Source organism: Pterocles gutturalis, unplaced genomic scaffold, assembly GCF_000699245.1.
Source record: "Pterocles gutturalis isolate BGI_N339 unplaced genomic scaffold, ASM69924v1 scaffold169, whole genome shotgun sequence".
Taxonomy (NCBI): Eukaryota; Metazoa; Chordata; class Aves; order Pterocliformes; family Pteroclidae; genus Pterocles; species Pterocles gutturalis.
Window position 1 is genome coordinate 102381 of NW_010127928.1, and position 24929 is coordinate 127309.

Here is a 24929-nt window from a genome sequence, read left to right on the forward strand (position 1 = left end):
CTGGTTTTGCAGAGTTCGGGAACACCAGAGAAAGGGGGAATTCAAGATTGCATTCCCTATCTGGTAGGCTGACTCTGCAAGGAAAAAATATCAGTAACTGTAGCACCAAGGCCCTCAAAAATCTTTACACCTTCTGGCTATTTAGCCCCATCAATCAGCGAGAGCAGTGTTCCCATCGTAAAGTAATGCAGTGGTATATTTGCTCCCAGAGAGATAATGTAGCTCATAGACAGCGTGTATTGTGGCTGGATTGATTCCTCAAGAGTCATTGCTTTGTCACCAGAGGAGATGTTCAGCTCTCATCACGTGCTACCTCTAGTGACTGAGTGTTGCACTACATGAATGACTTTAATTAGATAAACTCTCCTAGTGCCCTGTACCCTGTGATAGTTGTTTTAGACTGTAGACACAGTGAAAATGAGAAGTTTGATCAATTTATTATTACTGAAATTAAATTTAAAAATCGAGCCAGATTCACCAGCTCCCTGTTTTTCCTTGCCCTGCTATAAGACTACCTTCACGTGCACAAATGATCCAGGTTTATAGGTGATGCGAGGCAAACAGCCAGGTAAGTGAGGCCATGTACTGCTTTTTTGGCTATAAAGTAGTAATTCTTTTTTCTCCCTTTCTTAGCGCTGTTTCACATTTATGGATCGTGGATTTGTGTTCAGGATGGTCAACAATTATATAAGTATGTTTGGAACAGGAGATAGCAAGGTATAGTTTTGATTTATTTGTTTGGTTTTTTTCCAAAGTGACTAGCAGAATATTGTCATATTGAAACAATTTGTGATCTATTTCATGGCTTCACGGTGCTCAGAACTCAAGTCAGTGAAAACATTTACTGTAAATATATGTTAAAACCTCTTGGGTTTGAGCCATCTGTCCCCTTTTCTGGAAGCAGTCATATCCAAACAACTGCTCGCTGAGCTCTGTGAGAGCACACTGCAAAGACTGCTCAGATCAAAGCATGCAAAAAGCTGCCCAGTAAGGAATTGTTTGAATTGAAGCTTTGATTCTTTGGACAGTGCACTTGTGGGTTGGTCAATAAATATCAGCAGCAATTGACAGCAATTTTATTTGAGAAGATTAAAGTAAAAGCATATGAACAAGTTACCATTGTGTAAACTCGAGTGAGAATGTAACATCTCCGTTACTTTGGATGAATGGTGTGCTTTTACCTCATTGATGATGCAAGAAAGCAAATCTGCTCCAAATTAGTTTGTGCTTGCTGTGATTAAAATTCTCTGCAGCCTGAATTTCTTCTATAATACCTATAATAGTCAGTGATACAATTTGAACAATAAATTTCAAACTGGAAGAGGTCCCCGAATTATTCAGCTTGACTCCTTTACTCTTCATCCATCAGGGTGAGTCACAGGCTTTTTCTCTTCTATGACTGGGTTTCTGAGCTGTCGTACCGGAGCATATAAGATGGTAGATAACAGAATGTATTCAAGATATACACTTTGAATGACTCATCTTTCCCAAAAAAGCTTACAAAAATTTTGCCCATTAACTTTTGTAATTCTTTAGTGGTGATCTGAGCATTTGTAGGCAATGAGTGAGATTGCTCCAGGTTTATTTTGCTTTTTACTAAAGTCAGCCTCTTGCTTCTCTCTGGTCTTTCAGCTAATCTGTGGAACAAATGTAGAATGGAGTCTCTTGTTATTAATGTTGTAGCTTGATGGCTGTAATTCTCTAATATTATAATCTGAAAATAGTTTCCACATTTCAAACTTCCCTAAATACATTCAACCACAGAAGCAGCTGTTTAATTAAAAAAGCTAATTAATAGCCAGTGGAAAAGCCAGAGATCAGTCAGTGTGCAGAGCAGAGTTTAGCACCTCCTTGGCAGTAATCACACGTGCGTTGCCAGCTACCCAGCATCCCTCCAGAGCTGTCTGCCAGGATGCACGGAAGCGGAATCACTGTGAGGCTGACACAGATGTACCAGTGGAACAGGCTTTGTGGAACTTGAAAACAATAGACACAAAATAAAATCAGAGGTTTCTGACCTCAAGGAGAGAGAGGCCTTGCATTATTTTCGTTTTCTGTCAGATGCCTAAGCAAGAGTTGGTTGTTTAAACATGCTGCAAGATTTCTTCCTGTGTCTCTTTTGCTGCTTAACTGGATTGTTTATGTATCAAAAAGATAATACTGCAATCTGACCTCTCTCTTCAGAAAATTTAACAGTGTATATTGCTGCTTGAATAAATAGTTTGTGGGTCTATCAGTCTATAACATTGCAGTTTGAAGTTACTGTAATTTTGAATGAAGCACCATGATTTCTGTTCCACCAAAATACCCCTCACAGTATTCCATATTTTGACGTTTAAACATTGCTTTGAGAAATATTTATTCAAAAGTTGAAATACCTCATTAGAATTCAGTTCATTGTTGTGTTCCCTCAAAATGTCACCGTTCCTCTTGGGAAACACATTTCAGGGGCTTCATTACTTTGTTTGCCATTAGACCCAGTACAGTGCAATAAAACATTCCAGGGAAAAATTCCCCACCATCCACCACTCAGTAGACTCTGAAAAGTGCCTGTTCCAGGTATCCCAGCCTGACAGTGGCAGCAGAAATGCTACAATTTAATTTTAGGGACTGACAGACTTAAACACAGGTACTTTCTAATGCTAGGGCAAGTGTTTGACCTAGATCGATGCAGTGTCATATTGATAGTCCTGAATGACTGCTTTCTGCCACTGAGAACAGTGTATTATCTTTATATCTCAGTGGCACGTTATTATAGTGGGAATTATAAATTCTTGAGGTAGTTGCAAGGCTCCACAAAAGATCATGGATGGATTCTTGGGAGGGAGAGAATGTCGTGGGTTAAGCACAGATACTAAGGACACAATACCAAAATTATATGATACCCAAATCCCTCTGAGCTGGAACTCACTGGCATCAATAGAGCAGGTTTTTACCACTCAATAAGTTTTGGATCTGGCCTGTGAAACTTAGTATTTGGTTGACCAAAAAAAAAAAAAGGGGAGGGGGTGCGGGGGGCGGAGGCAGGAAGAAAGAGAAGAAAGGCATAATAATTATGACAGTCACAAATTTATGTGGACTGGAGAAGATACTTCACTATAATTATATGCTATAGTGTATACCATCAAAAGACCCAGTGTAGCTATAAATACACCTTAAATATTTAGCTTGGATCAAGCTTACATTTATCAATCCATCTTCAATTAAAACATAGTTGAGGAATCCAAAAAGCTTGTTTGACTGTGACAAGTTTTATAATGGAGACAAAACCAAAATGTTTATTATTTGTGCAGCTTCGCATAACAAGCCTTAAGTTTTCATTGTTGGGTGTGAGTATGAATTTTGAGGTAGAGATAAATAGTAGCGCAGCTCTGTCTTACCATTTTCCCTGTTTTAATGTGATATGAGCCATTGCCTATTGTGATTTTCAGACTTTGCATCAGTTCAAATTTGACTTTCTTCAAGAAGTCTGTCACCATGAGCACTTTATCCCTCTGTGCCTGCCCATACGGTCTTCAAACATTCCTGGTAAGGTGCCACCCCAAAAAGGTTTCTGTACAACAGCGAATTATAGAGAGGTTCAAAGAGCAGATAACAGTTAGCTCTCTGAAGTATCATGTCTTCACATCAGGCACAGAAGCCCCGAATGGCTTTCTAGGTGTGGTACTTAAGCAGTGTGATAAAAATAACATCATTTTGATATGCCTGTAAATAAATGCAACCTCTGACAGTCCAGTTAGCTGGCGGCAGGTGACTCTCACTGGAAGTTTGGAGGTGAATGAACTGGACTATTAGTGAGGACTAATTACTAGAGCTGCAGTAACCTTGGGAGGTGGTGGGCGAGGGAAGGGGTACAGCAAGAAGGGGGAAGAGCTGAGGCAGTGATGAGGGCGTTGTGAAACTCTACTATGTGGCTTTCCTGCTGCTGTTGGGGTATGACTGGTCCACGTTACAGCCCCTCCTTTGTGGGGAAGATCTGTACTGGACATGCAATAGCCCTTTTCCCCCAAGGGCATTTACTTTTTTTGGCCTCTGACAAGCCTGAACTTTACCTGGTCACCACACACTGCAGTGTTTTATCTGCACTAAACAGGTAAAAATGAGAAAGGCCCAATCTGTGCGTAATACCTCCTGAGCTGCTTCTCGAGGCAGGGGTTACTGTACGTAACCCACGTTTTACAGAGAAGCATGAGCAAGTTTTCCCTATGCTCTGCCACAGGAGTGAATCCACCCTGCCCATGCCCCAAAGCCAGCAGCCGCCATGTGTTCCATCTCGTGCATGGAAATCTGTTGCTCCAAACCTCACTTGGTGGCCAGTGCCCAGTACTGGGCGCTTTTCCTCGTGGTTTCAATAGCTCTGGGGTTTCAGCCTTGGGCACAGTTCCCAGTTCTGACAGTTGTCCACGGACTCTGGGGAGTCCACTTGGGATGTGGTCCTTTAAGTTGCTGAGAGTGGAAGATATCTTCCAGTGGAAGGCAAAACCATCTCTCTATGCAGCATCTCTCAAACTATGGGTCCTTTTCTCCTTTTTGCTTCAGTTTTCAGCACCAAAAAGTGAGTGCAGTTCTGACACTTACAGCTTTCTTTAACAGAAGAAGCTATTTCATTCAAGTCAAATTAAAAAAAAAAAAAAAGATACAGATCAAATATATATTTTTACATTTAATAAGTAAAAAAAAGCATGATTTTTTGCCTATTTTTGTTTTATATTTATGAAAAATGAAGACCCTGTGACGCCTTCAGAATCAACACAGGAATATCGAACATCAGGTATGAACAAAATGACTGCATAAGAAATAAGCAGAATTGTACATCAAGAGCTTTAAGATTTACTTTGACCACTGCCACTGAATTGTGGCAAATTTAGGCAAAAATTATTTACCATTTTCAGAAGTGGAGTGAGTCTGGATCTCTGTGTTTTAGAACTCTTCTAGCTAGAAATATGGGAACAAAAATTGGACTCTGTGCCTCAAAGAAGTGAATAGTCTTATGTGGAAAACATTTGAGATTCTCATATGGGAAAGTTTATATAAAATGTCTTTTATTATTAAATTGTATAAACTGCATGATTTCAATAAATAATATTAGATTAATTCATTCTAGCAAGTAAGGGAGCAGAATGGGGCAGTCAGATCAGGAAATTAAGGTCTTACAGTGGATTAAATTAATAAAAGTTATTGAAAATTTGGAAAATGGGGAGGTTATGTAACCTATGTATTAATTTGAGCATTCTTGTCTGTTCTGTTCCAAGATATTCCGGAGTACACATTGACCAATGAATTTTGCCGTAAACATTTTCTAATTGGAGTCCTGCTGCGGGAGGTTGGTTTTGCCTTGCAAGAAGACCAGGACATTAGGCACTTAGCTTTGGCTGTGCTTAAAAACTTAATGGCGAAGCATTCATTTGATGATCGATACACAGAGCCGGTAAAGAAACTATTTGTTTATTCTCTTGCATTTGCTTGTTCATACGGTAGCTAAACATATATGAAACTTCTTTAGCCACTAGTATATGTTAATTAGTTTTTCACTTTTATTTTTTAGGCAAAACAGGCGCAAATAGCAAACCTGTACATGCCGCTCTATGGAATGCTTTTGGACAACATGCCAAGGATTTACATGAAGGATATGTTCCTTTTCAACATCAATACTTCCAATCAGGTAATTTGTGTGATTTTTCAGAACACTGAGACGATCAAACTGAGGTCTGATCCACTCAATCTGGTAGGATTAGTTCCAAGTGTATGCTGGTCACAAATTAGCTAACGAAATGCAATTCTGAAAATGCTGATGTGTTTGCACCCGCAATGTTTAATTGGGAAGGTCTCGGTTTGCAGAGCCCCTGCAGGGCCTCGGGAGTCTGTGCTGGCAGCGTACAGACTGTGGGTCTGGAACAGACCCAAGAGGACACTAGCTGTGCCAGGGCTGGAACCTCAAAGTCAGGGGTTTGCAGCCCCAGCCTGTCCATCCAGTACGTCTCTGCCCTGGAGCCGCAGGCTGGGGGCTGAGGACCCTGTCCTCAGGCAGGTCCCTTGGCAAGTGGCTGGGAGACATTCCTGTGAAGAAAAACCCCCATCACCCACAGATTCTTTGCAAGGTTACATCATGAAGCCACAAGCAGTTTCACTGGTACAACACGGGAACCATGAACTAGGAGGCAGAGGGAGTGCATACAAGTAGCTGAAGGAGGGAAGTGATACAGAAACATTAAAACAACTTTACCACCACAGAAAATGTCCGTATAAACTGTGCATGCGGAGGAACATGTTTGTTTATTTCTTAAAAGATTAGATGTGTTATGATCATAGCCCTGCTTTAAAACTAGAAACAAATTTCTCCAGGGGTGTTGTGACTTTCAGTCCTTCGAGCAAACAAGGTTGTTTCATCTGACTGTTGCTAACAGCAGTTAGTGCTCCTTTCCCAATGCTGTGCTGGTGTTTAAGAAGCAAACACAGACTTGATCTGTCCTTTAGAGCTTCAATTATGGGAGGGTTTCATATTGCAGGTAACTGTTTGGTGTATTATGGCAAGCCTTGATCTTTTAAGGCTGTCATGTCTAAACAACTGAAAGTAGGTTTTCAAGGTCAGTGTATAAGAAAAGCCTATCGAGTGTGCTGTCGTTATGAAAGGTTTGGGTGATATAATTTACTGGAGTTTGTTCTGTTTCTTTCAAAATCCAGGGATCTAGGGATGACTTGAGCACAGGTGGAGGATTTCAGAGCCAGACAGCAATGAAACATGCAAACTCTGTGGACACATCATTTTCCAAAGATGTTCTGAACTCTATAGCAGGTATAAATGACAGATTGAACATGCACATAGGTAGATTTTTGTGTTTGTCAATCCATCGTGCTTTCTGCTTAGTATTCATGGGGGATGTCATTAATCCATTTTATACAATATTCAGGGAAACATGGTATGCAATGTTTCTCTTCCCTTTGGGTGTTTTTTGGATTGATTTTTATTTCTCTTGTGAAGCTGCTCTCTTCCACTGCTTCACTTACTCTCCTGCTTTGGAATGATGCCCGTATTCAGGCTCTCACAAATCCTTGTGCCTGAGTTCGTTCTTGTAGCCTCTGCCTGACTATGTAAGACTAGTTCCGAGGTTTCTCCTGAAAACTGAAGTCTCTTGGAGGCAAGTATTCTTAGTTTTTCCAGGCTTAATAAAAGGGTACAATTTTGTTCACTTCTTCAAACCCCATTTCAAAATTCAGGGAAGTGCATGGGCATCTTTCCACTGATTTTTGTGGCTTTAGGGTCAGGCCTTGTGGAATGCAACAGGCCATTTTAATGCCATGAATAACCACAAACTGAGTCATTTTACTTCAACTTGTTGCATGTTTTCAGTACTAAACATACCCATCAATAGCTTTGATATTGGAAGTTCAAAGCACTGGTGTCAATCCAGCATGTGACACATTCTAAGTTTTCCATTTTTCTTGTTAGTTTTTGTATCCATAAATGTTTTAGTTTAGCATGTTTGCTATGACTTTCATTTACAGCCTTTTCATCAATAGCTATCTCTGCAGCAAACCATGCTGACTCCAGAGCTTCCTTAGCAAGTCTTGAATCTAACCCAAGTACCAATGAAAAAAACAGTGAGAGAACTGACACGTGTGAAAAGGTACATGTGCAAATGTTGAAAACGGTTACTAGAGGTGGAAACCTATCACTATGCTTAACAAGGCCCTTTGCTGTCAATTCAACAGATCATGAGACCTTTGTCTTTGATTGGGTCGACTCTTCGTTTCGACAAGTTGGATCAAGCTGAAACTAGAAGCCTTCTTATGTGTTTCCTTCACATTATGAAAACCATTTCAGAAGGTAGGAAAATGTACACTCACTACCTAATTTATGTTGTTGTAAAATATTGTGAATGCTGAATTCAAACAAACATTAAATTAGAATAATTTTCAGAGTATTTTACAGGCTTTGAGTCAAGTTTAATTCCCTGTAACAGATACCCAATATATTTCAATATCTCCCTTTAGATGCACTGATTTCCTACTGGTTGCGAGCACCATTCGCAGAAATAACAGACTTTTTCAGCATTTTAGAGTAAGTTCATTTTGTGGTTTGTTGATTTTATGTTAAACGATGATGTTCTAAAGTGACTGCTGCAAGTGATTTCTGTTTGGGTTTGTCCACCTAGTAGAATAAGCTGAGATAGCTCTCGTGTCTCAGACTATTTTGCCATAAGCTTCCAAAGTCATAATGAAACATTACTAACAAAATCCATATCCTCCAATATATTGGTCATTTCCATGAACAGGGAGCATAATGCTTTTGGTTTTCCTCCTAAAAGAGATTTTCATAGTAGTTTCCCCACTTGGTGTTGAGATTCTGTTCTTCCCTTGAGAAAAGTATTTAGCTCCCCAAAACTGCCAAACCATAAGAAAAGCCATGTCCTGTAGGATTATCTGTTTTTCACATCTCTGAGGTGATTTTCTCAATGCAATCTATGCATGACTGCAGAATCCATGCAGGCAGCTGTTTTCAGAATTTCTTCACCGTGACCTAAGTGAAATGTGAGTTATTCAACTTCAGCTGGTGAAGAAGCAATGCTTTTGCAGCCAAGTCTTTGCCTTTGAGTTTCCCTCCTCACCAATCAGGGATCTTCAACCATGGAGAAAGGGAACAAGGGCGTGGAAAGTGGTGCCACATCTTGTACGTCCCTAGGCTGGGAACTGCTGCATTCTACTCTATTTGCTTACTAGGAGGTGCATATGCCACAGGTCTCTTTGAAGTGCTAAGATTAGGCATTTTTTTCACAATTAGTCATCCATTAATAGACATAAAATGTGTTATTTTATCTTTCAGGGTTTGTCTGCAAAATTTCAGATATCTCGGAAAACGCAATATTGTAAGGTAATTTTCTAGTTATGGACTGTATGTTACAGTATTGAAACATTACTGCATTACACTAGGTTTAAATAAGGTTAACAGTGTATCTGTCAGTTTTATCCTGAAAGCATCAGTCTGACATACTGAAGCCAATGTATGCTTCATTTTTTCTTTATGCAATGTTATTGTGATGTTCTGGACATCTGAGTACACACTTGGTGTAAAAGATGAATTGCGTGTGATGATATGATAACCACTACTGCATTTTTAACCCACAAGACTGGGCCATTCTCAACCATATTTTTGTGCATATGCCAAACAAAGGAACTTGAATGCTGTATTTTCCATCGATATAATGGAAAGGATAGTTTTAATGAACATAGATGAATGTTCCACAGCAATAAAAAAAAAATCTTGTGTCTCTCCCCACTCTCTGAAAAACCATGAGATTGTGTTCCAGCTGTGAAATGTGAATGCACACTTTGTCTCTGTTGATGTTTCATTTTTAATTTAATGTTACCACTGTGAACTTGTCTATATGTCATACTGTGGAAAAACGAAAGGTCACCAGATGAAGCAGTTCATGCTCCATGGCAGATTTTGTCAGGCTGGTATTTATTCCTCAGAGGCACGGCAAAATCAATGTCACATTCCATAGGAGATTAACAGTTATTTTCTATTAACAGGAAAATTGCTGCTGCTTTTAAGTTTGTTCAGGCCACCCAGAATAATGGAACCCTGAAAGGTTCAAGCTCCTCTGGCCAGGCATCAGGTCTGCTCTCGCAATGGTAATGACACATTTTATTATTAACTCCTGTAAAACCACAATCTTTGTTGTCATCCTTCAGCCTTCCTACGCTGTCACAGTGTTGACTGAAAAGAGGTCGACACATGTAACACATTTCAGAGCCTCCAAAGCCAAAAACTGTAAAAGACTTGAGTCCCTTTAATGTCAACTTGATTTATAAACTGTTTTTTAAAATGTTATGTTCAGAAGAATCCTTAGTTACTGTTAATGTTAAGTATTGCAGAGAGAGTAGCTGTTGTTTTCGGCTCAGATCCCTATCTGAAAGATGATCCACAGTTTTCCCCAGCCTGAAGGAATTCATAGGTCTGCAGCCTTATGCTTTCATGGAATCTTGCTGCTTTAGGGGTAAATACCTGTGGATGCACTTACAGTATCGGGGGATTCGCTTCTCCACAATAACCCAGAGTTGCGGAGGAAAGAGCAGGTTTCCTTGACACCCATTACTTCTTACTAAGTAGCATGCTCCTGTACTGTTATGTCTGTGTTGCCAGTTGGAGGATCTGGCTTTCCTAGTCTTTTTTTCCTCCATCTTCCTAGTCTAAGCATTGCAAGATTTAATCATTTTCATGGACTGCATGGTAAGAAACTGCAGGTGCAGCACATCTTTAATAACTTTTTTGATCTTTTTAGGGGAAAGCGGGGTCTTTTTCATGTTAGTGATGTTTTAGAACATCTCTAGATGAGATCATATCTCTAGAGAGAAAACAAACTTTTGACTCTCTGTACCTTGTGATCGTATCTAAGAGCATGGTGAGAAAGTGCCTCTTCCTCATGAGCTTGGATTGTTGACTTTTCTTGTTTATATATAGCTAGAATATGCTCACCATTAAGCATGTATCTTGGAGTGAAACAAGGGGGGGAAAAAGATGCTTTCTCTGCCATACTCCTTGCTTTGTTCCTCTGCTGAGCAGTTTTCAGGAAGCAGCACTGATCTTATTACTCCAGCTGGAACTGGCCAGCAGCCGTTAGGAGACTCTTGTTTTGTTGTGCGTTTGCCAATGAAACAACATGGTAGCAATCCAGAAAATAAAGTCATGTTTCTGCTGTCTCCAGAGCCTTCACACTTTACCTTCTCACAGATCAGCATTTTTTGTCCAAATGGCTATTTGTTTGGCCTGTTGTAATACAGAGCATTCTTGAGGATGAGTTGAGAGTTGAAGCATTGCTGGTGATCAGCTCAAACTTGCACTTACATTTGTATTTTAATTTTGATGAAATGTTAGTATGAAACCAGACTTTCCACCTCTGGTCCTCCCGCCAAAAAAAAAACCCACACAAAAAAACCCCTTGAGATCAAATTTGCACATGGTCCAAATCCATTTTTTTTGCCAGGATGTCCACCCACATCCTTCCACTGTGACCGTTAATGGAAGGCTTTATCACATTGATTGGCAAAAGTCCATACCTGTGCTGGGAACTTTTTCTTTTTTTAAATCTGAATTCTATTTTTAAATTCTGAAAATTTAGGAAGCTACATTTTTAAAATAAATTAAATAAAAGTATATTTTAATAAGTGACATGAATTTTGAAAGATGTTAAATCTTGCTGAATTCTATAGTGGTTACAAGTTACAAATCCTTTCAAAAATATGATAAACATTGGTATCTTAGTTCTGAGCTTCTCATTATAAATTAATGATGTGTTTGTCACCATCAAAGAGGGTTAAAAGAACGCATACATATGCACATGCGTATTTTTACTGTCATTGTCAGTTCATCATAATTTTTTTTCCCCTCATAGAAGCTGTGCTAGTCTTTTCATGAGCAGGTTACATTTCTCTTGTATTCTGAGTTAACAGAACTCATCTCGGTTTCTCTTCACCTGAAGGAACTCTTCTAAACATCAGCCAGCTATTTAAGCTGGTGGGTTTTTTCAGTGCTCAATGAGTGTTTTGTCTCCTGTGATCTCAAGAAATCAGAGCACATCTGTTTGTTTTGTCCACCTCAATGACTTTCTTCATCTTTGTTTCTCTGAAAAGTTTTGCATCAGTTTGTTTAACTTAACCTTTGAGAAGTACTGCAGAAAATTCTAACTGATGTGGAAAAATCCTGTGTACGCATAACAGTTTATTCTTTGTTTCTGTTTTTAAATGGTTCCTTTCAATTTCAGGATGCATTCTACTTCTAGTCATGATGGCCACAAGCATCACAGATCTCAAACATTGCCAATAATTCGTGGCAAAAATGCACTTTCTAACCCCAAACTCTTGCAGATGATAGACAGCAGCACTGCAAGTAAGTACAAAAAATTACTTCCTTCCCTGTGGAATTCTATGGGTTTTGGATCACGCTCTATAGAATTATATCTGTTTTCATGAGTCTCAGTGCAAGATAGCCTGAAGAGAAGAACTGAAGCATAAATAGAGCCGCTGACTCTGCCTTTTTTAAGAAATCTGAGCTTAAATTTGGTCAAAGTTCATTTAGAAACAAAATTAATTACAATAACCTGACATATGTAAATTGCCTTGATGACAAGTTATTGCCCCCTTCCCAGTGTCTCTTGCATCTGTGGTTATGTACCTTGCTGTACAAGCAGATGTACACTGGCTGAAATATTACATTTACTAGATCTAGCAATAAAAGTGACCTTTTCATGACAGAAGGTTCTTTAAGTGATGAGATTGAGTTAATCTATCACACTTTGCAATTAGTTTCTCTCCTCCTTTGAGGATGAACACAAACAATAAAATAATATACTCACATCAGTGGTGCAGCTGGTAAAAGTGGACTCAAATTCCCTCCCCTTTCATCTCCTGTGAGCAGTTTTCTTCAAAATACCCCTTCAATTAAATGTAGAGTTAGGATCCCATCTCTACTGTGCTGAGACTTCATGACCAGATTACAGAATTACATCATCTTTAACCACACTCGCAAGATTGTCATCTCACTTTTTATATGTTACAGGCAGCTCCAATGAAACAGACATTGTACAGTATGTAGACACAGAGGCAAACATTGCTACAGAAGTTTCCCTCACAATCCTTGACCTGCTGTGTCTTTACACTCTGAATCACCAGGTATGTTTTAGAGTTTCATTTTCTGCTTGAACTGGTGCCACGTGGGATATGTGGTGGAAGGAAGGCCTGAGGGAGCAAGCACACTGAAAACTTGAAGTGCCTGAGACAGCAAGATAGGGAAATAAGCTATGCCAGTCCTCAGTGAAGGTAATTTATGAAGGAATAGACTCATAGTACCCAAACTGAAGAGAAGGATGTGGAAGAGGAACATCCTACATATCCAAGGCTATGTACAGCCCTGCTCTGCATGGAAGTGTCGTCCGTCTTCTAATGCGTCACCTTATCTGAATCATGCTTATCCCACTAGATTGCAGAGATTGTAAACAAAAGATTTCCAAACTGTTTATCATCTGTATCTCTTCAAATCAGCGGGTGGGTCCTCTGCCTCTTCAAAAATTGCTCTACAAATATTGGTCCAGATGACTTGCTGAAGGCCTTACAGCTACAATACAGCAGGCAGCTACTTTTAGATGTAGTGTTTCATTTCTGGCTCCCTAGCCCTCAAATGTGGTGTATGCCGTTCACAAGTAGAAATACAAGCATAGGAAAGTGTTGTCCTTGAAATCTGCAAGTAAAAAGAGTCTGCAGCAAGCTGGGAATGCCTCATCTACAGAGATTTTACGTTGAAAAAAGCATCTCCCTAGGGACAATCCAATGTGAAGTCCAGCAGATCCTTCTTCTGTTTATTCACTTTCATAACCAGAATGTCCGGTCTTGTCTGTGAATTTTCAGAGGCAGCTCCAGCAATCTGATTGCCAGAATGCATTGTTGAAGAAAGTCTTTGACACACACATGCTCTTTTTGCAAATCAACCAGTCAGCAGCAGCTCTCAAGCACGTCTTTGCTGCCCTGCGGCTGTTTGTAGGCAAGGTAACTGTGGTTTTATTCTGTTAGTCTGACCTATTGATATGTTACAGCAAGGGCAGCTTGAGGACAGTTGGGCAGTTTGAAGAGTTCTGAACTTCACTGTGTTAATGCTCATTCCTGAAAAAGATCTTCTGATTTATTGCTGATTAAATGTGAGAAGTTCACAATATCTGAAAAAAATTGTTCTGTTTTGGAAAATGAAAAATTCCCTAAGAAAGTGCAATTTGTAAAGTAAATAGGTAAGTAATGTCCAGGTCTGTGATATCTGGCTATGTCATTGGCTTTCATGCTTTTACCACCCGTGGAAGAAAGCTTGAAACCCTAGAGGTCCATGGTCTTCATGGCAGATACCTGGGTTGTAGAATCCAGCAGTGAATGACTACAGCTGTCCTCAGAGAAGCTAGTGGGAGAGTATTCCATACACTTCACGAAAGTTCATCCAAACTCATACGGTTTTACAAATACCCTGTTTTCAACATAGAAGAGTTTGTGGACAAAAACATGCTTATGTGTCAAACTGTTTATTTGTTTGCATTGTACGTGTGTAAACGATCATGGGTAATTAGACACTTTGGGTCAACTGCAAAGGCTGCACCATTTCCAAGTCGTAGACTTAGATGAGATCCTCTTAACCAGAATGTAGCACACAGATAACAATTGCTATGGGGAGGTGAGAATAAGCAAGGCTGGCCTGATCTCCCAGATGTTTCTGTGAAACACAGCAGTGTAGATCAGTTTAAACTGTGGGGCCTCCTTCTGGTTGTTATCTCAGGGGAAAGGAGGAGGAAATCGTGCTTCTCCTGGTAGCGTAGCTTGAGGACATGGGGGAAATATAAACTAAACCATCCACAGAGAGCTTTAAATTGCACACCGGTCGTAAATGGAAGAAATGTGCAATGGGGAGGACAAATATCCAGGATCCCCCTTTTCATTCATGCTGTAGCTCTGGTGATTGAATTCTGTCTTCATAGTTCTTTGGGAACAGGGATCAGTCATGGTTCCTGCAGCAGAACCACTCGAGTGGTACTTGAGATCTGTATCCAATATGTACGTCTTCCACCTCTCCTCGGTCTGTCTTCTGTTACATTCCCCTGCTGATAAGTGGTAGATACGGTTTGGAGACCCATCCTTCACTCTCTGTTGTCTCCTGCTGTTCAAACTCTTGACCACTGTAAGTTTGCTGACTTTGCTGCTCAAAGTATTTTCTTCCTCCTGAACAGCTTTTATAGTAGTGCAGAACGCCACAGATGCTTTTCCTGGTTAGCTGTTCTGCATTCCTTGCAGACAGGCTGCTCTGCTTTTATGCTTGCTGTGTGCCAGCTGCTGTCTGGGCTTCCTGGAGGCCACTTTGGTTGTTGCATTGCATACAGCATTTGTATGAAAACCTGTGTGCAGTTTTTACTTAATTTGCACATGGGATTATGTTTAGCCAGTGGCTAATTTTTTCACTAAACCCTGGTGTGAATGGATATGGGTGGGAGTTTTTTTTACTGAAAACTCAACAGAAAAAGGTATTGACTGAGAATAGCTGTACCAAGGCCCGAGAGTAGTGCTAAACATATTCACACATTTTTTTTTCCATAGTTCCCATCAGCATTCTTCCAAGGACAAGCAGATCTCTGTGGTTCACTCTGCTATGAAATCCTGAAGTGTTGTAACCATAGGTCACGTTCAACTCAGACAGAGGCATCTGCTCTTCTTTATTTTTTCATGAGAAAGAACTTTGAATTTAACAAGCAGAAATCAATAGTCAGATCCCATCTACAGGTAAGTGAAGTGTGAGATCATCAGTATTCAGATGATGTGTAGTGGGTTTTATCATTATTATTTTTATGCATTGTAGCAAAGCAATTCTTTTGGAGACCTCAGACAGGCAATTCTCTGTGGCAGCTTGATTTTCCTGCCAAGTCTGAAGACATTGGGTTGGATTCTCTGCTGTTCTTGGGCTGCTAGGCTCTCTTCCAGCAAGAGCCAACAGCTGTCAATGTAGCCGCACAGCCGATAAATAGCCACGTCAATGGCTATTCTTGATTCATGTGCATTGCTTACAGCAGTGAGAACATAGCTGATGAAGGAACTAAACAGAATCTGATCATATAATAACATAAATGTAATATCCAGTAACAATGCATTTACACTGCAAAATGTGACCAATTACAAACATTGGAAAGATTAATCACAGTGCTTGGGTTTGTATATGTTATCTTCTTAAGACAGGTATAAAAGTGCATCTCTGCTAGCCTGGTACATCAAGTCATACCAAAATAGGGATTAAAAACTATTCAGGAACTTTTATTATCTTTGCTAATTGCACCCTGTGTTTGCTCTTCCTCATACAGCTCATCAAAGCAGTGAGCCAGCTGATAGCGGATGCAGGAATTGGCGGATCTCGTTTTCAACATTCACTTGCAATTATAAATAATTTTGCTAATGGAGACAAGCAGATGAAAGTAAGAAACATTTTTTGTCAGTCACTGCCTCTTGCAAAAGGTCAACAATTTCAGAGGAGCAAGTGTTTGAGTGAATAACATTGCTGGCCTTTATCAGTGGTTTATGCATTCCTAGTGTGCCTTTTTCAGGCAGCCTGAAATTCACTAAAATGTTTGTGACTCAGAAGCTTAATAATTCAAAATAATTTTTAAAACAAAAAAGAAATATTTTTATTTGAAAATTGTATTATTTGTTATTCACTGGTTATTTTGTTCATTTGCCTGATGTCAGAGAAGATATCGTGCATTGTGACTAATGAAACACAATTGCAGCTGACAAACAATTTTTAGTCTACAAACTGTCCCTTTAGTCTGTTCAGTAAATGTGTAGCAAAAACATGAACAACAGTTGGGTTTGGTAACAGCTTGCTAACCTCCTGAAAAAGGCTCTTAGCTCTCATATTACTTACTATTGCTATTATATTCATCATCTGTACTAAATGTATCAGAAGAGGATTCACATTTTTAATTTATACATTTCCTGTCCAAACATTTGTCAACATGCATTTTGAATTTTATACTTTGGAGGTGTTTTTCCTTCTGAAGGTGACTTTAGGGTATCTCCACTGAGGTTAATAATAAAGTTAGTGTAAGCAAATTGGTAGATAATTAGCATAGGTAATTTGATGTCTTATTTAATAAGATGCAGTTACAATTGTATTTGTTTCCAAAGTCCAGCTTTGATTTCCCAGCACTGCAGTCAGCCACACTGCTTCTGTAACACGCTCAGCTCTGATGCAGAGGAGAGAGCATTTAATTTCATTCAGTTGTTCTGAATGTTTTTACTTTTAAACAAAGGGAACAAGTGGAAAAAAATGTGAAAATAGACATACATTTCATTCCTCATCTGATCAAGAGAAACTGCAGAGCTGAGCTCAATCTGTTGAGAAGAGCTGACATGAGTAATCCATGGACTCTGTTTTCATCTTGCGCAGCGTGAGGAGGCGAGGAGCCAGACTGTTGTGCTTTATACACTGTGGTGAAACCTGCTGTGAGCGTAGCTAAGCACGACTATCTATAGCACACGGTGCTGTTCCTCAGCTGAGAGTGTATGGGAGTCCAGTTCTGGATCCAGTAAGCAACCAAGAAACAAGTGCTTTGGTTTGCTGACTTGAGTGGAGTTGCTGCTTGCAGCAGTGGTACAGCTGACTGACTGACTGACTGGGATATCTGGTTGGTGCTATGGCACATCAGTAAAAAAAGTCAGGATTTGTGTACAATATGTATGTACTGTGGAACTGCGACTGCTTTGAAGCCTACTGAATTAGGGAAGGGGAAGAGGGTCTTCCATAAGCAGGACTTTAGCTCGTTCAGGGGTGCTGCATGTGGCTCTTTGGATGGTTTTAGTGATGTACTGCTTTTCTTTCCCAAAGAATGTTAATTTCCCAGCTGAGGTGAAGGATCTGACCAAACGCATAAGAACGGTTTTAATGGCCACAGCTCAGATGAAGGAGCATGAGAAGGACCCCGAGATGCTTGTGGATCTGCAGTACAGCTTAGCAAACTCATATGCCAGCACACCTGAATTACGCAGGACATGGCTCGAAAGCATGGCCAAGATTCACGCAAGAAATGGAGATTTATCAGAGGTAATGTAAATAAATGAATAGGAAATCCATTTGTCTTTAGGGTGAGATGTTCTGACAAAAAGGGCTCTGAAAGACAGACAACAGTAGTGATTTAAGAGAATCACACAGTCTCTCTCATATACTTGAAATTAGAGGAAGACGGCCTTGAAAAACACCTAGAAATGTGATGTGCTCGTTATCCCAGTTTGCGTAATCATGACTACCTGATATGTGCTTGAGCAAGGCCTGGAAATGTCTGATGGGGAAGCTGTGGTCAGTATCGTGTTAGCACCTCTTCTGCTTAACCCTAATAGGCACAGCAGGTGTAGTGTGGAGGAGGTTATGAGCAGTGCATAACTTACATAAAGGATTTACTTCTCCCCCAGTATGGCAAACAAGAGGAGCTTCGTTTATAATGCTCTGTCCTTCTCATCAAAAACTAAATGGCTGATGCAAAACTCCAGTGCAGAACCCAGGAATATCTTATTTACTAAGTAATCTTAATGGTTTTCTTGAGTAAATCTATGCTCTTACCTTAGACACCTTTTTCAGCAGCATGACTTGACAGTGATGAAGTATGTGGTCTGTATCACATGTATGCTGTAAATCGTACAGCGTCCTTTAACATATACATGTGTCTTGGTCTCTCGTTACAGGCTGCTATGTGCTATATTCATATTGCCGCTCTCATTGCAGAGTACCTGAAAAGAAAGGGTAAGATCAACATATTAAAAATCAGCTATACATCTATAAAGATTATTGTTGAAAAGAATTTTTGGCTTTCCTGCTTTCCTTCCTTACATATAATGTAATCTTAAAGCTGCTTGAATTCTTCCCAAATATTTTACTTTTAAAATATATCGTAAATGCTAGCTTTAGCACTGGAACAGTGACAGTGTGTGTTTTGTGTAAAGAGGGTTAATTAAATGTTTAGTAAGCTAGTGCTAAAAGAGAATGCTTCACTTGTTACTCTGTTGTTATTAAATATGCATGTATTAACACATACCAGCAGCCGTGAACTAATACCATCTTACACTATCATAGGTTACTGGAAAATGGAAAAGATTTGTACCTCACGTATGCTCCTGGAAGATGGTCAAGTCTCTGATAGTAATGTGTTACTAACAACTCACACTGGAGGAAGTGAGTGCTCTAACCGTGCCTGTTTATGGGTCAAATAACATCATTAGGGGTACAAATTACTGTTCTCCAGTTGATCTAGAAAAATATCTACAAAAGCCAAAATATTTCTAGTGCATGTTGATGGCTGTAATAGCAAGCAAGTAATGTCGGAAACACTGTATGCTACTTTCCTGATGCTCTTTGGCTGGTTTGATGAATTGCTCAGAATGTCTCTGGTTAAGCGCTTTTTCACCGAGAGAGCAGTCTGCTCTTCATGGGCAACAGAAATCCCTCTCAGGTCAATTGGTGTTAATTTAATCCTTGTGAGGCTTCCCATCAGCAGCTTCTGTCACCAGCCTGAGCTTTCTACAAGAGAGTTCCTCGGTCAGGGCTGGGGTTGCCCTGCTGATGCTGAGCAGGGTGAGGAGAGTCGCTGACAGGTGTCCTTGAGCCCAGCAAAGGCTCTGGAGCAGCCGTCTGCCATCAGCTGCAGTGAGATGGGGTGACTGTGCCCCTCTCAGTTAGGAAACCTGACGGGCAGGATGAGTGCAGGGCCCAGCACTGTGCAGCTAAGGAATCAAAATGCCAAACAGAGAAATAAGATTGCATCAGGAAAATGTTACAGTTCCTCTTTGCCTGGACAAGTGGATTGATGTCCTAGAGAAAATGTGTAATAGTCTCATAAATTCAGTCAGTTCCATTTGTGCTTCTCATTACTTGTGCTGTAAAAAAAGTAACTAATCCAGTCAAAATCTATCTGTTTTAATGGCATCCAATAACTTTTTGAATTATCTGGTTATTCAGTCATTAATTGACGTTGTTATGACTTGCACTTCAAGGCTTGTTTTCCATGGGATGGCCTGCTTTTCTGAGCATTACCCCCAACATTAAAGAAGAAGGTGCTATGAAGGAAGACTCTGGGATGCAAGATACTCCATATAATGAGGTCAGCAGCATTAACATTTGTATACTTGTCCTATATTAACAGAGAGTGATATTTCTAGTAGATGCCTATCCATGTTACAACAAATTACAGTGAGAGTGTACTTCATGCAGCGTTAAAAGGCACACAGCTTTTGAGTGAAATGTCATAGCTGTTGTACTAAATAGCAGAGAGAGGTGCTTAGCTAAAGAGCACATTAAGGACCAGACCTAGAAGTTATGGAAGGAGGGAGCCCACAAAGCAAACCTGTTCTTCTGAATAAGATGTCAAGTTTCAGGTATTTTCATGTTACTGATATTTCGGTTTTTTTAATCTAAAGAAGAGCTAGGTCACTAATACCTGATTAAACATTGTGTAATTGAAGTAAACCTTAATATAGAAGGTACAGAACACAAATGAAATATCAGGTATGGCCTTTTGCTGCTTTGCTATTAATTAAATGCCGCCAGCTGTTGTGTTACTGAACTATTTGTATTTGTGGAATTGCAGAATGTTCTTGTGGAGCAGCTGGAGTTGTGTGTTGAATACCTGTGGAAGTCTGAGAGATATGAACTTATTGCTGAGGTTAACAAGCCTATCATTGCTGTTTTTGAGAAGCAGAGGGACTTTAAAGTAAGTTGGTTTATTATTTTTTAATTATCTTAAGACAACAGTAAAGATCAAAATCTTTAGGGGAAAAAATAAGTGCTTTCTTTAAAAGGAATGTTTTTGTCTTCTTGTCTGTACTTTTTCCTTTTAATGCTTTGTGCTGTAAGTAAATGAAAAACTCTGGTTCCTTACCTTCCTCTTTTAAGCATCAATACAACAGAACAAAAACATTTCAGACAAACCTCTTGTGTTAGCCAGTGGATGTGAGTTTTTACATGTGCTTTTAAACCAAGAGCACATTGGCATTGTATTTAGTTTTAGAAACTGCTGATAAATTGTGTGATCTCTGCACAATTCCAGGGTTTCTTCATTTCTTATTTACTTGGCAATTTCAACACATAATGGATAACCAGATGATAAACTCATTTACTGATTTTTCTGGTTTTAAATTTTAAGAAAGCAAACAGGTAGATATACCTACCTGTAACCTGTACGCTGAGGAAGCAGGTCCTTAAACTTAGTTGAAATTTTAGTTCACTGTCCCAAGAAAGTGCTTTTTAATGGTAATTGCATATAGCCTATCTTTGCATGGGGTTGGGAGCTGATTTGAGTTATTGGCACCCTGCTCTCACCTGCATGTAGGACACTTGTGTTCTCTGACCCTACCAGTAGGTCCCTACCACTGCCCAGTGGCGGGATGCTTGCCTTCCTGTGTGACCCTGTACACAAAGACACACACTGCCACAAAACTGTGTGCTCAGAAGATAAAAGAAACCTCAAAATGAATCTTTAGTGACTGCTGACAAGGTAAAACCCTAGCATGTACAGCCATCTTTGCAAAGGTTTGATAATCCAGTTAAGACAAGCCATGCTCACGTAGAGCCTGTATGTGATTCCCCAAAGCACTCATGTTCTCTCACTTCTCCTCACTGTCCTTGTTTCTTAATGTAGAGACTGTCCGATTTGTACTATGACATCCACCGCTCGTACCTGAAGGTTGCAGAAGTAGTGAATTCTGAGAAACGTCTCTTTGGACGATATTACCGTGTTGCGTTTTACGGGCAGGTAAGTCAACTTGGGTACTTTTGTCTCCACAGATTCACAGATTTTCAGGGAAGCTAAAACAGGGAAACACTTGGCAGTGAATCATGGGGTAGAAAGTGCCTCGTGGGTCATACTCCAAGAAGGACTTTAATAAGAGGAGAAAGCACTCAGTTGCATCTGTAAACTGCTGCTATGGATTTAGTGGTGTAATGGAGAAGAGATCTGTACATCAGCTTTAGTTCTTGACTTCATCAAGCAAAACTGAACTGAGGCAGAGTGGGTTTTTTCAGAGTAAAACTTAAATAAAACCGGATAAGGCATCTTTGATATATGGCCCTCTCTTCAAATAGAGCTTTAAGCAGAGAACGTTTTGTTATGTTTCTCGCTGACCCTTACTTCTGCTTTCAGGCCACCTCTGATTCTGTGCAATATACTGTAGAGTAGTTTTAGTCCCTCTGCTGTGCTTCAGCATCCTCAAAGCATTATTTTTTGCTTTCTTACACTACAAACCAGTGTAGCAATCCAGCATGTTCTTTTAAGACCTGGTTTTGACAAGCACACAATCTCCTTTATAATAATAAGGTGTGTAAACAACAGACTGATGTGAATCATTCTGTTTGCTAATTAGATTTTAATGTGGAAATTTGCTCTTTTCTCCTTTTGGTCTTATTCAAGGCTGTGGTAAGTCTAGTTCTTTTGCATGTTTTGTTTAATTCTCCTCACACATCCTCCATCCTTCCCTTTACTGTTACTTAATATTAACTTTATTTCCTGTGCTCTCAATTCTTTGGTTTGTGGCAGATGAAATAACGTCGTTTCATTCATTGTTGCATCCTGTAAACTAATTTTTGTTTGTTCAGTTACCTGAATTACCAAGCTGTATCTGTTGCCATGTTGTGTGTGCACCGTGGGGCCCAATGCTGCATCACCGCATCTCAGTGAAAGTTCTTCTCTCAGCTTCACTGGGAGTGGGATTGGACCCCTTCTTCCTCTGTTGGAAAACTCAGTGTAGCATTAATGCTGTTTGAATGCAAGCCTGCTTTCCTGGCCGGGGCAGTCTGTGATGTGTGGCAGTGGTGATGGGAGCACTCTGGGCAGGAGGGTACAGCCACCTGCCTGATCGTCCATTGTAGGTTCAACCAAATTGGGATCAGAGGGCAATGGCAAGTCCTTCCTCAAAACGGGGGCATCAGAGGGGGAAATGGGACTCTCCTACTTGCAACTTCTTGCCAGGGCTCTCCCAGAGACAGCTACTTTTAAGCAGATAATTTAGCTGCAGCAGTTCTGCTGAACTGGGTTAAAATCTCTGTTACAGCACAATGACTTTTCAGCTGCCACTGCCACAAGGACGACTTCATTTGAACAGCTTTAGTGTTCTAAAGCATCTGACTTTTTCGTAGCTGAGTATTGCTCAGTCTGTTCCCTGGTGCCCTGGACACTGGGCTCTAAATGCAAGCAAGCATAGCTGCCTCCTGTCCTTTGGCAGGAGAGAGGTTACGTGGTAGAAAGTGGGGCTGCTCTGTATTGGTCCTTGCAGAGGCATAGTAACAAAAATGTATGGCGCAGCACAGATGTAGATCATTCCTGTCAGGGTTACTTGTGCCTCATTTGCCAAGGAAGGTAGGAGTGGGTGTGCAGAACTGGTTGAGGAGGGTTACAAAGTGTGCAAAGCACCATGGCGTGTGTGGGAGCTGCAGATGAAGCTTGACCTGATAGGAGACAGAGAGAACGGGAGAGGCAGAGAGAACGGTCTGTTCCCGTATATGGATTGTGCCTGCATATTTCTCCCTTTGGAAGGTTTCCTTTCTGTACTTCTGTCAGTCCCTTTTTCCTGTGTGCCACTTGCTTCCATGTCAGCTGTGCCAGTGGGAACGTGTGGGGCCCTTTGGTCCTTCTGTTGCCACGAGCATTGCAAGCTGCCATGCTGAAAGCAGTTGGGGTGCCCAATTCATTTGAAACATTAAAAGCAATTCTCTTTTTTGGTGCTTCTGGCAGACTTTGCACACTTCCTCCCAAAAGCTAATAGTTGCAGGCTTTACTAGTGTTACACACTTAACCCAGTGTAAAGCAATATGAATCACTCTGCTTAGGCCACTGAAAAGGAAATGCCACAGAACTAAACTTGGTATGCTGGTATGGGATTCCTTTTCAGTCTTACGTATACACTGTTCTATAAAATACCTATAAGTAGATACATATTTAAGCACACACATATAAAAATGTATTATTACACACATGCTTTTATTCATTAAACATTCTTATCAATTGTATCAATAAAAAATATAGATATATATTGTGAAAATGGAACACTGCTGTTCCTTATCTGAAACAAAAACTGCAGAGAAAGCAGAAGAAAGGACAAAAGAATACTGCAAATACTGTTTGCAGGGAGAATTTGGGGGATTCTTAGTGGAAAAAGAAAATCTGCAGCTTCACCTGAAAACCATTGTTCTTCATACAAAGGTGGAGACAGTATTTTGTTACTGTATTGCTGCAGAGATCCTCTGGAAGGATGGTTTGGATGAATGTAGTCCTTAGGGAGGATGTAGTTGGTTGTTTTCGACAGAGAGCTTTATTTGCTAGCTCAGAGAGATGGATCTCATGGCAGCTGCTGTTTTAGACTGCAGAGTCTGTTAAAAGCCTTTGACAACATCTCATTGCACCACCAAGTGGCCACACTAGCCGGTGCTTATGACTTTATCTGCAGATGGTGGTTTTGAGAAGTCAAGATCTTTCTTGAATTAAAAAAAAGGAACCTGTTAAATATGTTGAATAGGTGAAAACTCATATTGTGCTGATAAGAAAAGACACTCAAGACTTTTCTTCAGAGCAGTGTTAGGTAAAGGTAGAACTGAGGTTTTGCTCTCCTATCTGTGCAAGAGGCTGTAGAAGTTGGAGGACAGATTGGCATAGCAGTAAGCTGACTGCAGGTTTACATCTGAAGATCAGAAGATCTGCCCCCTTTTCCAAATGTGATAAACAGCTGTAGCTTCCTCACCAAAGAGTGCAGCACGCTTGCTTACCATAGGAAGTGATGCTTACTCGATAAAGACAGGGAAGGATCCATTCACTGCTTATTCTTGGCAGGTAAAGCAGAAGGCTGTACCTCAGCACATCAGTGTGGGGACAGTGTGTATTCTTCCAGCAAAGGGCAGAGAAGAGTCAGGTTTACTGTGAGCTCCAAGGGCTGTCACTTTGGGCGTATGGGGAGAAAGAAGCACTCCTGCGCTGACAATCCCAGGTCACAACGTGACGCTCAGCACATCAGAGCTCAGTGGAAGCTAATAACATACTGTCCGGGAGGTCATCTCCCTTCCATTACCTTCGGCTGCTCCATGTAGTGGTTTTCGTTTGTAAGACTGAGTTGTTCTTGCAGGGCATAACCAACCCGTAGGAAAATAATCTGGGGATATGAATGGATAATGTGACCTTGGCTGCTTAATATTTCAAAATACTGAAATTGGAAGATATTTGGCTCCAAAAAAGTATTTAATCTTGCTTTCAATAGTCTTTGCCAGACATATAGCATATGGCAGACACGATTATTTATAGCTCACAATTAACTTCTGCATGTTACTTGTCAGCTGAAATACTGTAGGGAATATGTACAGAAAGGATGTCTCTTGCATTAGAGACAGG

The 24929-nt window shown here is 40.3% G+C and overlaps 1 protein-coding gene across 2 annotated transcripts in view; it reads left to right on the plus strand.

Moving 5' to 3' along the window:
- Positions 1-24929, plus strand: part of DOCK10 (dedicator of cytokinesis 10) — a 130454-nt gene that overhangs the window by 95156 nt on the left and 10369 nt on the right. For both annotated transcript variants that reach the window (XM_010079425.1, XM_010079426.1), the window contains exons 29-50: positions 634-717; positions 3432-3528; positions 4727-4771; positions 5253-5428; positions 5546-5662; positions 6682-6793; positions 7504-7625; positions 7711-7825; positions 7993-8059; positions 8822-8869; positions 9532-9633; positions 11763-11891; positions 12561-12669; positions 13402-13539; positions 15121-15303; positions 15876-15986; positions 17399-17614; positions 18250-18307; positions 18638-18736; positions 19555-19661; positions 20148-20270; positions 21198-21311. In XM_010079425.1, coding sequence (XP_010077727.1) covers positions 634-717; positions 3432-3528; positions 4727-4771; positions 5253-5428; positions 5546-5662; positions 6682-6793; positions 7504-7625; positions 7711-7825; positions 7993-8059; positions 8822-8869; positions 9532-9633; positions 11763-11891; positions 12561-12669; positions 13402-13539; positions 15121-15303; positions 15876-15986; positions 17399-17614; positions 18250-18307; positions 18638-18736; positions 19555-19661; positions 20148-20270; positions 21198-21311 — 2472 coding nt within the window. The remainder of the gene's footprint in view (positions 1-633; positions 718-3431; positions 3529-4726; positions 4772-5252; positions 5429-5545; positions 5663-6681; positions 6794-7503; positions 7626-7710; positions 7826-7992; positions 8060-8821; positions 8870-9531; positions 9634-11762; positions 11892-12560; positions 12670-13401; positions 13540-15120; positions 15304-15875; positions 15987-17398; positions 17615-18249; positions 18308-18637; positions 18737-19554; positions 19662-20147; positions 20271-21197; positions 21312-24929) is intronic.